The sequence below is a fragment of the Erpetoichthys calabaricus genome, chromosome 13, assembly GCF_900747795.2.
Source record: "Erpetoichthys calabaricus chromosome 13, fErpCal1.3, whole genome shotgun sequence".
NCBI lineage: Eukaryota > Metazoa > Chordata > Cladistia > Polypteriformes > Polypteridae > Erpetoichthys > Erpetoichthys calabaricus.
The window spans coordinates 105817578-105833321 of record NC_041406.2 but is presented as its reverse complement, the minus strand read 5'-3'; the positions used below and the strand labels follow the sequence as shown (position 1 = coordinate 105833321).

Here is a 15744-nt window from a genome sequence, read left to right as displayed (position 1 = left end):
TGAAGCAGTAGCATGTTAATGCTGAATGAGTGAGATGAGACTTCCTGGTTAATGAAGCACTCCGTCTCTGAGCCAATCAGCAGCACACAGGAACTTAACTGCGTGCTCTGATTGGGTAGCTTCTCAGCCATCCGCCAATAGTATCTCTTGTATGAAATCAACTGGGCAAACCAACTGAGGAAGCAAGTACCAGAAGTAAAAAGACCCATTGTCTGCAGAAACCCGCGAAGCAGCGAAAAATCCGCGTTATATATTTAGATATGCTTACATATAAAATCTGCGAAGTCGTGAATCCGCGAAAAGTGAACCGCGAAGTAGCGAGGGATTACTGTAACTATTTTAGCAGCATTTCATATAGCCTATTCCGTTTTACTCACCTATGGCTCGATGCAGTCTGTGCCCAAAGCATGGCAGGCAGTTCCAGTTGTTGAGCCTCAAGGCTTTCACCATATTTGCGCTGCTGTGTGTGGCCATGCAGGCCATTCACTCTTCACTTAGACTCCAAGACTCTAGTGGTTCCTTCAGGTCTTGAGCAATTAGCTCCCCAGTGTGGTCTTCGGGGGCAGTAATTAGTTTGAAGATGTGCACTTTTTAGCTTCCAGTCGTCAACAAAATGGATGGTCAGACTCAGACCATAAGTCACTCGTTGTTGCAAAAAATTTGCCGTTCTTTAATTGCTTTGCAACCCTCTGTCGGCAATCGCTATACATATGCGGAATGGTCGTATCAGAAAAGTATTTGTGACTTGGAAGATCATATTGTGCATCAGTTTCTTAAAACTCATGTTGCCTACAGCTTTGAATGGTACCAGATAGATAGATAGATAGATACTTTATTAATCCCAGGGGGAAATTCACATACTCCAGCAGCAGCATACTGATACAAAAAACAATATTAAATTAAAGATTGATAACAATGCAGGTAAAAACAGACAATAACTTTGTATAATGTTAACGTTTACCCCCTCCCAAAGCAACCACCCCCCCAAGGTTGGAATTGAAGAGTCACATAGTGTGGAGAAGGAACGATCTCCTCAGTCTGTCAGTGGAGCAGGACAGTGACAGCAGTCTGTCGCTGAAGCTGCTCTTCTGTCTGGAGATGGCACTGTTTAGTGGATGCAGTGGATTCTCCATAATTGATAAGAGCCTGCTGACGCGCCCGTCGCTCTGCCACAGATGTCAAGCGCCCAGCTCCATACCAACAATAGAGCCTGCCTTCCTACCAGTTTGTCCAGACGTGAGGTGTCCTTCTTCTTAATGCTGCCTCCCCAGCACACCACCGCGTAGAAGCGGGCGCTCGCCACAACCGTCTGATAGAACATCTGCAGCATCTTATTGCAGATGTTAAAGGACACCAGCCTTCTCAGGAAGTATAACCGGCTCTAGTAAGGTACCATATCCTTAGCTAGGTAGAATGTGGACTGCTTTCCATCATTTGCCACTTTTATCATATTTTTTCGACTGCTCTAATGCATCGGTCAATGACATCTGTTTATGCTTCACAACCATGCGAGATACAGATGAGTGGGGTTGTACTGACCGGACTGAAACAGTCTCGGCATGTTCCTTTGGGTGTCTCAGTTTAAGATGATTAAATAGATTCGTCGCATTGCCTCTCGAAGTGCCGACCATTGTCCAACAAATTTTACATATAACTTTGGTTTGTGCAGTATCTGACTGTGCATAGATGAACCACTGCCACACTACTGATGTCGAGCCCTTCTTTGGCACAAGCTCCTCATCTGCCATGCTGCTTGCACGCTATGAACCGTTTTCAGCTCCTTAAAAAAGAAAGCTGTGGTGAGGACGCGTCATATAATTTGGCCAATCACAATGTGAGAATCATTCTGTTGGTTTGTGGTCTTGGCATGGATCCATTAGTATTGAGTATTAGAAGAATATAAAAGATCACAATCTGTACGATTCTCTTGAAAATTAGATTGTGGATGTCTTTAAGATCGATCACAATCTAAAATCGTCAGATCGTGCACCCCTAATTCTGCGTGAATAATTTTATCCAGTACCCATGAAATATGTTTAACATTTTGAACTCCTGCGGTCGAACGCATAGATCCAAAATGGTGAATTGGTGTTCTCTGTCTAGGAAGGTTAATCACTTACTGCAATTCCATCCAAAGCTTTGCTCTGTTTCTTTCTTAAATTTTACTGTATATCTGCTATTATACTGATGCTGTCACCGTTTACTATTAGTTGACTTGAGTGGATATGCAGTTCATTCTTATTTGATAACAGGATATTTCTACATGGACTTTTAGAATGTAATTTTGTCCTGATTCTGAATACTCTTGCATTGTATGTTGCTAATGGTGTGCTTTATTCAATTCTCCAAATGAAAGTAGGACTGATGAGTACCTGATAGAGCCTGATATACTTGGTTACACATATCCTTATAGAAAGAATCCATTTGAAGAACATGACATGCCAACTTGACATTAGTTGACATCAGTTCCCTGTTAGATGTCATAGGACATTCACTGATACACTGTGTGGACCACATGGTTTAAAACTAGGAATGCTGTGATCAGGTTTTTCAATTACGATACCAATCACCGATCACTGTTACTTGATCGGACAATTCTGACACAGATTCAGATTTTTTTTCCTTTATTCCTTTAAAAAACTTTTTACACTAAGCTCCTGCATAACCAGACACACAGAAACCTTATGTCCTATATGAAAGTGTATTTTTATAATTAAACTGTAGACTACAGGTGTCAACTTTTCATTTTTTTATTTACAAAATTAAATTCTATAGGCTTATTACTCATAAGCCTCATAATCATGATCAGAAAAATACTGAAATAAATAACATTTCCTTAAAATACATACCTTAACTAATAAAACATGTACAAAAATATGTATTCATAATGCTTCACATAATTACAAACTGTCATACTATTTATATTTTTTTTCTGTAATGCACCCCATCTGAAACAAGGCTTAATTAAAAAAAGTAGTTTACATCATTTCTCTAACAAAATACAGTAGAGTCTCCTGTATCCGACATAAACGGGCTGGCAGAACGTCAGATAAGCGAAAATGTCGGATTAATAGGAGGTGTTAAGAAAAAGCCTATTAAATGTCAAACTATGTTATAATTTTACACATTACGAACCTAATAATCATGTTTTACAACAAAACAACAGAAAAGTTACAGAATTGTCTGAAGTTAAATACAGTATGTACTGTACTTAAAAAGTTTAGTCCTGTGATGATTTAAAGAAATTTTTGATCATAGTCTGCTTTCCTGACAAATGCCGTTTCTTCGCTACCAAGACTCGCCATCTTTGCAACATCATTGTCGATTCTTGTAGCTTCTTCTTGTTGCTCAATGTATTTAATTGCAGTTTCTAGAGCCTTAACTCCATCAGTCATAGAGTCAACATCCGTACAAGCGTATACTATTTACTACAGCATTGTGACTGCGTGTGTGTGTGTGTTTGTGAGTCCCCGTCTTGCACCTGAAAACACGAAGCTGAGTCTCAGTACTTTAGCAACACCAGCTTTATTCAGCTTGAAACAGCAACTGCGCGGTTATTTATTGTAGCAGGATCTGCCACTCTCCTATACACAGACACAACAGTCAGGCAGGGTCGTGGCCAAGTAGTACTGTGCCCTGCGCATTTATAATGTTCCTTGTTCCTTGTATCACCCATCAACGGCAGGCACTTATAGCATGTCCACGATCTTTTCAGATTCGCTTTTACGGCGAACTGCTACAGCGCTGGGAGACTGCCATTGCTTTGGGACGCTCTTCCACGTGTCGTCCCGTTGGGTGGAATCCCACAAGAGTTTAGAAACTCACTCACACCAGCCATGATTCTTTTCAAAGGTAAAGTGCAGTTAATTTGTTTTATGTATTTTTACTTTATATTTTGTTTTAATCATTTTTATATGAATAGTTTTGGGTTGTGGAATGAATCATCTGAGTTTCCATTATTTCTTATGGGGAAATTCGCTTTGATATACCAGTGCTTTGGACTACGAGCACATTTCCGGAACGAATTATGCTCGCAAACCGAGGTTCCACTGTAATTAGCTGCAGTAGAGTCAGGAGCAACAAAAAATAGACTACGCTCACGCTCGCAACTTGCAGTTCTTGTTGCCGATAGATGCGTTTTTTTTTTTTGGTTTTTTTTTGTGGTGGGACGTCGGATAATAAGGAATGTCGAAGGTAGGATAAGCGAGACTCTACTGTATATATAGACACTCACACAATCAATCAATTGATACTGGCAATTAAATACAACTTAAATGTGAGGTGTCATTATACATATGGATTATTATTTTAATTATGTAGTACTTGTTTTTTAACAAAACTTTTGCTGTACGACACACAGGTACAAATCTTTTAAAAAGCTGGAAATGTATCAAATGTTCATAAGTTGTTCACAAAGATGACACAAGACTAACATGTTTAACACGTTTATAAGTAAAGCCCGTATTTTGCTGTTAAGTTAACAAGAATATTGCTTTATATTTTCTTTTTTCCAATTAAAAATGTAAGCCAAAAAAGGTCTCTGTCCAGTCTCAAACAGTGTTTGTTTTCTTTTAAATGACAAAATAAAAAGGTCTGAATTCATTAAAGTAGCTTGTCTTGCTGTTTGTCTAATTGCACAGGACGACCCCTCCAATTCCTTTTTCTCAGTTTATTGCTCCACTTCTTTTAACGTAAAGGCTAAGCTCTCTTGTAAAACAAGTCTCAACTTGCTGCTCTTTGTTTACGCTGAAACAAAAGATTTGTGCTGGCTCAGCTACTGTAATACCTTGCGTTAATTAGCACTGCAACTAAATTACTGTAACGCTTAGAAAAGCAGCTCCTGAAAAAATCAGTTTTTGTGGTCAATTTACCAATCCCCAATCAAGTCTTTTTTTTTTAGTGAAAAATAGCGGATTTAGATCAGTGTTTTATCAATTGGAGCATCCCTATCTAAAACGCACTTTCTTTTACATTCCAGGTTCTCCCAGAACTTACCCCTCAAGCCTAGCCTCATCTTCACTGTCATCCTCCAGCAGCCGGTCACGACCCGAGTTTTATTTATCTCTGCAGAAGAAGAGCACAAGTGACATCTATTTTGTGGTTCTGGTCTGGGCCATCATCACAGTGCAGATGTGGCTGAATTTGTGGTTGCTACAGTTGCTCCCAGTCCCTGTTGCTGGTAATGTAGAACACATTGTGCTATTGGTATATAATATTCAGTGATCCACTCAACTTAAATCTGCAACAGCAGATGGTTGTCAAGTATGAATAAAATGGCTGATTACTATTTACTCATGACCCATTTACTGGTCTTGGACAAAAAGCTCACTTTGTAGTTCCAAATTCCACGACATTCAGATCTGGGTATACTAGTGATGAACTGATTCCGGTTCTGTGCCATCTTAAAGCCTCACTGCTCAACACTAAATTAGAGCATGTTCAGCTCACTTAATCAATTACAAGGTGTTTTATTGTGATAAGGTCATTATTCCCCATTATATTCTCTTTATTATGTAAACTTTAAAAGAATGGAAGGGATAGGTAAAATTTATGATGTCCCCTCCAGGAAAAAATTCTATGCTAGAATGGAGATTGGACTAGAGAACTGAGTTGTGGCTGAATAGGTTTGGTATGAAGTAGCGAATCAGCTTATCCTATTTGTCTTAGAAGTATACCAAGGAAGTTTGACTAAGATAAATTCAGAGGTAACAAAGAAACCCAGTCTCTCACTGCCTTTTTCCATCCATGGAGGAGAACACTACCTCTCTCTGTGGGTACATAAAAAGGTCATGTTGAATCAAGGGCCATGCCAGACCAGAAAATAATAAGACTGTGAGCCACCTTGTAGCCTACTACTGCCAACACTCTCATTTGTACATTTTTTATTACTTTTGGCATATTATCTATTAAACATAAATAAATATGTAACTTTTTCTGCCCAACCTGTTCAGGTTCTGTATATAGGTGCCTGGAGGTATAGAATGAAAGAAACTGGGAAGTGCTACAGTACCTGACAGTGTGGTAAGGGTATGGGATTTGAAGCATTCTTTTGAGGTCTACATGATAAAGAGTGTAAAGGTAAACAGGTCACACTAGGGCCCTACCTCAACAAAACACGGGAGTCGCATGGGAGCTGGAGCCTTCCCTGGCAGCACCAGGTGAAAGGCAGGAACGAACTATGCCTGGACAGGAATCCATTCACATATACAGTACTGTGCAAAAGTTTTAGGCAGGTGTGAAAAAATGCTGTAAACAAAGAATGTTTTCAAAAAAGAAAGTGTTAATCATTTCTTTTCATCAGTCAACAAAATGCAGTGAATGAACAAAAGGGTAATCTAAATCAAATCAATATTTGGTGTGACCACCCTTTGCCTTCAAAACAGCATCAATTCTTCTAGGTACACTTGCACACAGTTTTTGAAGGAACTCGGCTGGTAGGTTGTTCCAAACATCTTGGAGAACTAACCACAGATCTTCTGTGGATGTAGGCTTCCTCACATCTTTCTGTCTCTTCATGTAATCCCAGACACACTCGATGATGTTGAGATCAGGGCTCTGTGGGGGCCATACCATCACTTCCAGGACTTCTTGTTCTTCTTTACGCTGAAGATAGTTCTTAATGACTTTGGCTGTATGTTTGGGGTCGTTGTCCTGCTGCAGAATAAATTTGGGACCAATCATATGCCTCCCTGATGGTATTGCATGATGGATAAGTATCTGCCTGTATTTCTCAGCATTGAGAACACCATTAATCCTGACCAAATCTCCAACTCCATTTGCAGAAATGCAGCCCCAAAAGTTCAAGGAACCTCCACCATGCTTCACTGTTGCCTGCAGACACTCATTATTGTACCGCCCTTCAGCCCTTTGACGAACAAACTGCCTTCTGCTAAAGCCAAATAATTCAAAGTTTGACTCATCAGTCCAGAGCACCTGCTGCCATTTTTCTGCACCCCAGTTCCTATGTTTTCGTGCATACTTGAGTCGCTTGGCCTTGTTTCCGTGTCGGAGGTATGGCTTTTTGGCTGCAACTCTTCCATAAAGACCACTTCTGGGCAGACTTCTCCGGACAGTAGATGGGTGTACCTGGGTCCCACTGGTTTCTGCCAGTTGTGAGCTGATGGCACTGCTGGACATCTTCCGATTTCGAAGGGTAATAAGCCTTTCATCTCCTGCACTAAGTTTCCTTGGCCGACCACTGCGTCTACGATCCTCAACGTTGCCTGTTTCTTTGTGCTTCTTCAAAAGAGCTTGAACAGCACATCTTGAAACCCCAGTCTGCTTTGAAATCTTTGTCTGGGAGAGACCTTGCTGATGCAGTATAACTACCTTGTGTCTTGTTGATGTGCTCAATCTTGCCATGACATGAAACTGTCTTCCACAACCTCACCTTGGTAGCAGAGTTTGGTTGTTCCTCACCCAGTTTTAAGCCTCCTACACAGCTGTTTCTGTTTCAGTTCATGGCTGTGTTTCAACCTACGTGTGACATTGATGATCATTAGCACCTGTTTGGTATAATTGGTTGATCATACACCTGACTATAATCCTACAAAATCCCTGACTTTGTGCAAGTGTACCTATAAGAATTGATGCTGGTTTGAAGGCAAAAGGTAGTAACACCAAATATTGATTTGATTTAGATATTTCTTTTGTTCGCTCACTTTGCATTTTGTAAATTGATAACAATAAACAATCATTATTTATATTTCTGAAAGCATTCTTTGTTTATAGCATTTTTTTACACCTGCCTAAAACTTTTGCACAGTACTGTATATACCTAAATGTTGAAGAATGCCACCAGCTTTACTGATTTTCTTTACATTTAACTGCTCAAGGAGAACATGACACTTCTTATCCTCTGCTAGGGTGTCCTTGATTTTTATGCATATAATTAGTACATCCAAATAATGTATTAATCCAATACTTTTTTGATCTGTGATATCAATGTAGCAAAAATTGCATTACTCAGCTGTCAGTTTTCATTCTCCTAAATTGTTGAATAAGTTTTTTGAAGGCGATTTATCCTCCACTACTCATCTATCAATTAAATCAAATTATAATAATTCAGTTTTTAATTAAATTCTTAAAAATTGTTAATTGACTTTCTTCAATATTTGAAGAGGCGAGAGGTTATTTCTGTTAATCTTGTACAGTAATACTCCAAAGTGTGACAAAACAAAATTCAGGGGGAAATGTGGAATATTTTTACTTTGTAAATACTATACATGAAAAAAGACCTACTGCATGCTATTTTTTAAAAAACATTTTATTTTTTCTTACTCAGAAATAACTGTTCAGAGCAACAGATTACAGTGTTCATAACTGTTGTTGTGAACTTGGGCTTCCTAAGCACAAAAGTCTCAAATCACTCAAAATGCTCACTAGGTGGGGGAAACCATCAAACCCCAGCTAGTAATAAGAGGGAAAACATAAAATCTTTATAAATAAAAAGTTTTATTTTTACAAAAATGTTCTGTAACAATGAAGCTCTGAAGAGTACAAAAAGCAAAGCAGGAGTTGCCTAAAATAGAAAGTCCCATAGCAAACTTAGTTCCAATACAAAAATCAAAAGAAGAGCTGAAAAAATAGTGCAAACAGTAGAAATCCAACTGTTGTATTTCAGCCAGGTTTCCTCACCTGGCTGGGGTTCAAATTCTTGTTTCATTCTTCTTTGTTCATTACTGAGTCTTTGATTTATGTTAACGTTACTTTTGTTTATTATTTGTTTTATTCCTTATGTTTGTTTTTATATTCGTTGTGTAAGCACATTCAGTGAACTGAGAGGACCTGAGGGTTTTCCTTAGTTTTTATGGGGCTAAGGGCAATCGCTTGATGGTGATGGGCAGATGGACCATCCACAAAACACATGGCACATGGAAAAAGACATATAGACCCAAAGAAACTAAATAAACGATAATGTTAACATAAAAAATGAACTAAACAGACATAGATGAGAAATTCAGAACTCCAGGCTGAAACACAATAACTGTGTCTGCACCATAGCATTTTAAGGAAAGCCTTATCCATATTAGTAAACGAGAATGGTAAACCGGATATGGACGAAGGGACCTGCCCGTGGACGCAAAAGACATAGTGCGCAAGTGCCACACAAAGCCCCCCCCCCCCAGAGTGAAACGGGAGAGACTACGCACGTGCGCTGGCGCCACACAAAGCCCCCCCCCCCCGCCCGCACCAGAGCAAAACGGGAGAGACTACAAATCATCAGCGTAGGAAACAAAGTAAAATGTCATAAAGAGGTTAAAGAACAGGGACAAACACATGGAGAGCAGGTTACAGAACAAAGCCCCCCCCCCCCCCCCCCGAGTAAAACGAGAGAGACTACGAACCGTGTGACATGCCGCAAGCAGGATAAAGCGAGGTCAGAAATAAAACACAGAGTAGGAAACAAAGTAAAACTTTATAAAGGGATTAAAGAACGGGGACGAACACATGGAGAGCGGGTTACAGATGATGAAAACTGGAATGCAACAACTTCAAAAAAACCTGGGCACAAAACACATGCACACCGAGATACAGAATATAAAGGCAGAAACAACGACAGTTAAACGTCCACACCACACAGCGGAGGCGGACCCGGAAGGTGCAGGCGCCTACATCGTGCGTCGGAAGGCGCGGTAAAGTACAAAAGGCAAAGGCGCCTACACAGCATGGTAAAAACCGACATAATACGGAAGGCGCAGGCATCGCCGCCATATTGTGAGTGGCAGTAATGCGTGGTGAAGGCGCAGGAGGAGACATAGTAAAACAAGAGGAATCAACGCCCTGCCCCAGAGTGAAACGGGACACACTACGGAGTCCACAAAGGTTCATACATCAAACCCGAGATGGTACAGATACGCGTCTGAAACCGCGGAAGCAAAACTGTCTCGGCTCCAAAACCAAACAGCTCAACAACTAACACAGCTTCGACACCGAGCCCGCGTGGACAGATCTAATGAACGTGGACGCCTACAACGCGCGTCTCAAACTGCGTGGGCAAAGCAGGCACGGATTCAACACAACACAGCTCGAGTGACCGAGATACAAACATGCGCCTGCCTGGATATAATTAATGAACGCAGGCGCCTACAACGTGCGTCTGAAATGCCGCAGACCAGGCAAGCACTGCTCCAAAAAGAAAGAGCTCTACTAAACGAGATGCAAAGTGAAACGGGAAACACTACAGAGTCCGCAGTGCTCCACAATGCACCGCATAATAGTTCGGAAAGAGCTTCGTAGTAACAGTGGAGAGATCCAGAGTGACACGGACGAACGCTCCGTATTAAACATACGTCATCCTCACACGTCCAAACTATACAGCATAGGTGAATCACATTACAGTGATGCGTTATTAACAGTACGATAAACATCACAGTATCGCAAACAAATGAAAATTATTACTCGAAAAAGGGAAAATATATTCACCACGGACCAGGTGTCATTGAAACAAAAGCAGAATAAAGCGAGATCACAAATGAAAGACAGAGTAGAAAGCAAACTAAAACGTCATAAACAGGTTAAACGAGGGGGCCAAACACATGGACAGCAGGTTACAGATAATGAAGACCGGAATTGAAAAGCTTCAAAAACAAAAGCTCGACTGACCGAGATACAAACTGAAACGGGAAACACTACGGGGTCCGCAGTACTCCACAATGCACCACATAATAGTACGGACGGAGCTCCGTATTAACAGTGGGGGGCCCCAGAGTGACACAGGCGAACGCTCCGTATTAAACGTGCGTCATCCTCACACGTGGCTGCCCAGCGGGCACTGCTTCAAAACGCCGGGGGTAGGCGAGCGAAGCGAGCAGGGGGCAGAACCCCCTTGTTGGCTGAAATATTAGGATTGCTGATGATGTCCTTTACTCAGCAGCTGACCTTGTACACCATGCTTTGACTTTTAAGATATTGGACATACGGTACATCCAAAGCTTTGTTTTCTCTAAGAGATTAACACTAAGGACAGCCTGGAGATGGATGTTGGGAGCCACAAATGAATCTATACTCGGCACAATGTTTTACTGGTTGACAACATAAACTGCTGTGTTGTTAGTAGACATGTCTCTAGAACACCATCAAGACTAATGCATTTACTTTGTGAATAGTGCACTTACATTCTCTCTCCTGCAGCCTATTCTAAAGCAAATAAAGATGATTACGTTATTTTTCACTTAGAGTTTACCATTTTTTTAAAAAATTTTTTGATTTTATTGAAATCGCACAACATTCCATACAAATAGATCAATTTTACAAGAATAGGATTGAAAAACAAATCAACCCCAACCCCTGAGAAAGAGAGCATGGGCAGCAGAATAAAACTTAAACCTAGTAAAAATGAGTAGATAGATAAATTAATAAATGAATATAGATAAATGGAGAAGAAAAAAAAGAGAATAGAGAGAGAATCTGCTTCCTCAGTGCTTTAAAAGCTTATTCTAAATTGTTATTGATGAAATCCTGCCAGGTTTTAAAAAATTTCTGCACAGATCCTCGAAGTGAGAATTTTATTTCTTCCAATTTCAAATAATTTAAAACATCAGTTACCCATTGACTTAAAAGGGGAGAGTTAGGATTCTTCCAGTTGAGCAAAATAAGTCTGTGTGCCAATAGTGTAATAAAGGCAATTACTGTTTGTTTGTCCTTCTCCACTTTAAGCCCATCTGGAAGAACACCAAACACAGCTGTTAGTGGGTTAGGAGAGATTGGGACACCAAGGCTGTCTGACAGACATTTAAAAATTTTGGTCCAAAATGATGTTAGTTTGGTGCAGGCCCAAAACATGTGACCCAGTGAGGCTGGAACTTGATTGCAGCGTTCACAGGTTGGATCTTGCCCTGGAAATATTTTGGACAGTTTTGGTGAGACAGATGTGCTCGATATATAATTTTGAGTTGAATAATTGTATGCTTTGCGCATATGGAGCTTGAGTGAATTCTCTGCATTGCTACCTTCCACTCCTTTTCTGATATGTTGAGGGAGAGATTCTTTTCCCATTGTCCTCTTGGATCTTTGAAAAGGGGAGGGACTGTAAAATATTTTTATATATTGCAGAAATGCTGTCTGAATCCTCGAAACTGAGCAATATTTTTTCCAGCATAGAGGGAGGTGGGAGGTGAGGAAAATTGGGCAGGTTCTGTTTAACAAAGTTTCTAATTTGAATATAGTGAAAGAAATGTGTTGCTGGAAAGTTAAATTTAGAATCTAATTGTTTGTAGGATGCAAAGACATTGTCTATGTGCAGATCTCTAAGTGATTTAAGCCCAAATGTTTTCCAGACATTAAAAACTGCTTATGTTTGCGAGGGTTGAAAAAGGTGGTTCTCGTGCAGAGGTGCCAACGATAAAAGATTCTCTATCTTAAAATGCTTCCTACATTCGTTCCATATTCTAAGTGAGTGAAGCACAATTGGGTTATTAGTATATTGGCAATAATTTGCATTTATTGGGGCGCAAAGCAAGGAATAGAAAGAGGAACTGCAGGATTCTATTTCTATTGCAGACCAAGTCCGCACATGTTCATCTATTTGTGTCAATGTCCAGGTTTTTATAGTTTGTATGTTTGCTTCCCAGTAGTAAAATTGAAAGTTAGGTAGAGCCATGCCACCTTCTCTCTTTGGCCTTTATAGGGTTGCTCTTTGGATACATGGATATTTTGAATTCCAAATAAATGTGGTTATGGTTGAATCTAATTTCTTAATGATTTATTGATGTATATTGGAATATTGTGAAATAAAAAGAGAAGCTTAGTGAGGATATTCATCTTAACAATGTTAATTCTTCCAGCTAGAGTGAGATGAACGGTTGACCATTTATGCAAGTCTTGCTTGATTTTTTTTCCATACAGACAGCAAAATTTTGTTGATAAAGAGCTTTATGTTTACTTGTAATGTTTACCCCTAGGTATTTGAACTGATCTGCGATGATAAAAGGAAAGGTGTCCAATCTAATATTGTGTGCTTGAGAATTCACTGGAAAGAGCACACTTTTTTTATTATTTTTATTATTATTTTAATATAAATTAATTCTGAGACCAGAAATCTTTTGAAATTCTGCAAGTGCTGTTAGGACTGCAGGCACAGTATTTTGTGGGTCTGATATATACAGTACCATATAATCTGTATTTCAAGAAATTTTCTGTTCAAGTCCTTCTCTGATAATCCCCTTTATCTCACAAGCATTTTGACAGTGAACTGCCAGTGGCTTAATGGCGATTGTAAAAAGTAGTGGTGACAAGGGGCATCCTAGTCTGGTACCACATTCTAGTTTAAAGTAGTCTGAATTAACATTGTTAATACAAACTGAAGCTTCTGGATTGGTATACAGTAGTTTGATCCATGCACAAATGTTCGGGCCAAACCCAAATTTCTCCAATGTAGTGAAAAGGTAGTTCCATTCAATTATATCAAATGCTTTTTCTGCATCCAAGGATAATAAAATTTCTGGGATGTTTGACTTTCCGGGTGAGTACCATTTTTGTTCCATTCCAAATCTCTGGTCTGTGTTTCATTCAAGAAGAAAATATATATTTAATAGAGTGAGAAAGATCAAGTCAGAAAGGGATGACTCCCCCATTTACTGACATGAATGCAGAAAAATTGCTAGGAGTTGCTGTACATGTTGGTGGGCTTCAGGCCATGAATTAGTATTCCCTAGGGTATGACCTGAGCAGATCACATCCAGGTTGCAGTTAATTCTTACTTGTTGAAACAGTAGCCATCATGACTGACGATTAAGAATGCGATTCATATTAGAGAAGATATGATGGTCTGGACTATATCTTCAAATCCAGGAGAGGGCAACAAGCTACTATTCTAGATGCTGCTTCTATGAATTTCTTTATTCACATAAACTTAAAGCTTAGGAGCTGTCCTTACAGTATATAGTATATATAGAGATCTGGGGTAGAAGAATATTTGAAACTAAATTGAAAGTTTCAAATATTTGGACTCAAGCTTTGTGTTAATTCACACAAGGTAGCCTGTTAGGATTTTTGGTTGGACAGCTTCCATTGTTATATGTGAAGGTTTTTGTCCAATGAAAAAAAAAAAGAACCCTTCATTTCTCAAATAGTCCTCTGCAGAACTCTGTTGCAATTTGGCACCCTTCTCCCTTAAGTTAACATAAATGTCTAATAAACAGTAGATTTTACGTAAGACTAGCCCATCGATGGGCTTTTTGTTGATGTAATGATATTCATAAAATTCAAACCAGAATTTTTTAAATTAATACCTATCTCTAAATTGATATATGAAATCACAGCCCTAAAATAATACTGTTTACAGTAATGAAAATAGCTTAGTTTCTACAATCAAACAAGTAGTTAGAGGTAAAAAACAAAGCAATTTCATAATTGAAATTTTCAGAGAATAACAAATTGTCATTAGCAGAGACAGGCTTACACATTTAAAAAGAATTTAGTAACATCAATGCATTTTTGGGATAGCTCACTTCTGTTTACTAAATTCTAGTTGCAATTTTTAGAATGTCATTCACCATGTACTGTCCTTATTTGTTAGTTTGTATCTTTGCTTTTATGGCAGTCTGGAGTTTCAAGAAACTGTTTCTCCACTTGGGGCTGACAAGCTTCACTAAAAGCACCCTGGTTTCCCTATGGGCAGATATGCAGGAGTTTGTAAAGGAACGGCAGGATGGGTTGGTCCCTGGACCCATTAAAGGGCTTTGGTACTTTCTCATAAAAGCAGACACCAAGGTAAGTTCCCTTTTCATTTATTTTTCTGACACATATTTAGAGAAACTTGTAATTCACAATGATTGTACTTTTCCACACTGCTACAGTGTGAATACTAAAGGGTGGGGTGTTCTTCTTTGAATAATGTAGTATAGATTTGTAATCAGTAGTGGATACTGAACCAGCAACCTTGTGACATTAATAAACACTATTACAAGGCATTTTACATGTACAGTTCTATTGTTTCCATATTTCTACTGCTGGCATAACACCTTGACTGGCCTACCATCACAGAAGGTATGATTACCTTGAACTTTTTGTGTTGTGGTACTTAGTGGTTTTTAGTCTAACCTGCAAGTTACGTATTTTTAATTTACACTTCTGTGAAAAAAGCTTTCGTAAATAGCCAATTTAAAGTCCTATTGATATGTTGTGTCTTGATCTGACGCAAGCCATAGATACAGTCATATCAGAAATATAAATAAATGGGAACAGTCCTGTAAAGAGGAATGGGCTGCCATAACTCCTATAAACCGTAAGTCTGATCAGCATTTAAGTAAAGCATTTGGCTGAGGTCACTGCTCCTGTTTGGAGTTGCATTAGTTGCTAAATCAAAGGGTTCACTTTTGCTTTTTTCATTTTTTGACCTTGAATATTTCAGTAATATATCCAGTAAAGATATGACAACATACAGGTACTGTTGTGTACGATTAGTTTAATATAAAATGGCCAGTTAGCATCAGGTATAAGAAATTAACACTGGACAAAATGGTAATTGGTGTTTAAGAGAACAGTGATTTGTGATGGTGCCTAAAGTGAAAGGCTAAATAGAAAATAAACTGTCATTAAGTGACTGCAATTAATCTGTCTCCTCCATTTCCAGCTGTCAGTCACTGGAGCTTCACAATCCTCTATGAACGCATTGTTTGTTCAAATGCCACAACATGCTTATAGTACAATCTAAAGTATGACTTCATCTGTACACTGTTTGATGTGAAAATAATGAACTTTGCTTAAAACATTAAAGGAACTAAATAAAATAACAATTGCCTC

General features: G+C 39.1%; 1 protein-coding gene across 1 annotated transcript in view; it reads left to right on the top strand.

The window, feature by feature from the left end:
* Window positions 1-15744, top strand: part of LOC114663791 (transmembrane protein 245-like) — a 101879-nt gene that overhangs the window by 11896 nt on the left and 74239 nt on the right. The window contains 3 exon segments of the mRNA XM_051935564.1: window positions 4979-5179; window positions 14543-14712; window positions 15286-15309. Of these exon segments, the coding sequence (XP_051791524.1) occupies window positions 4979-5179; window positions 14543-14712; window positions 15286-15309 (395 nt within the window).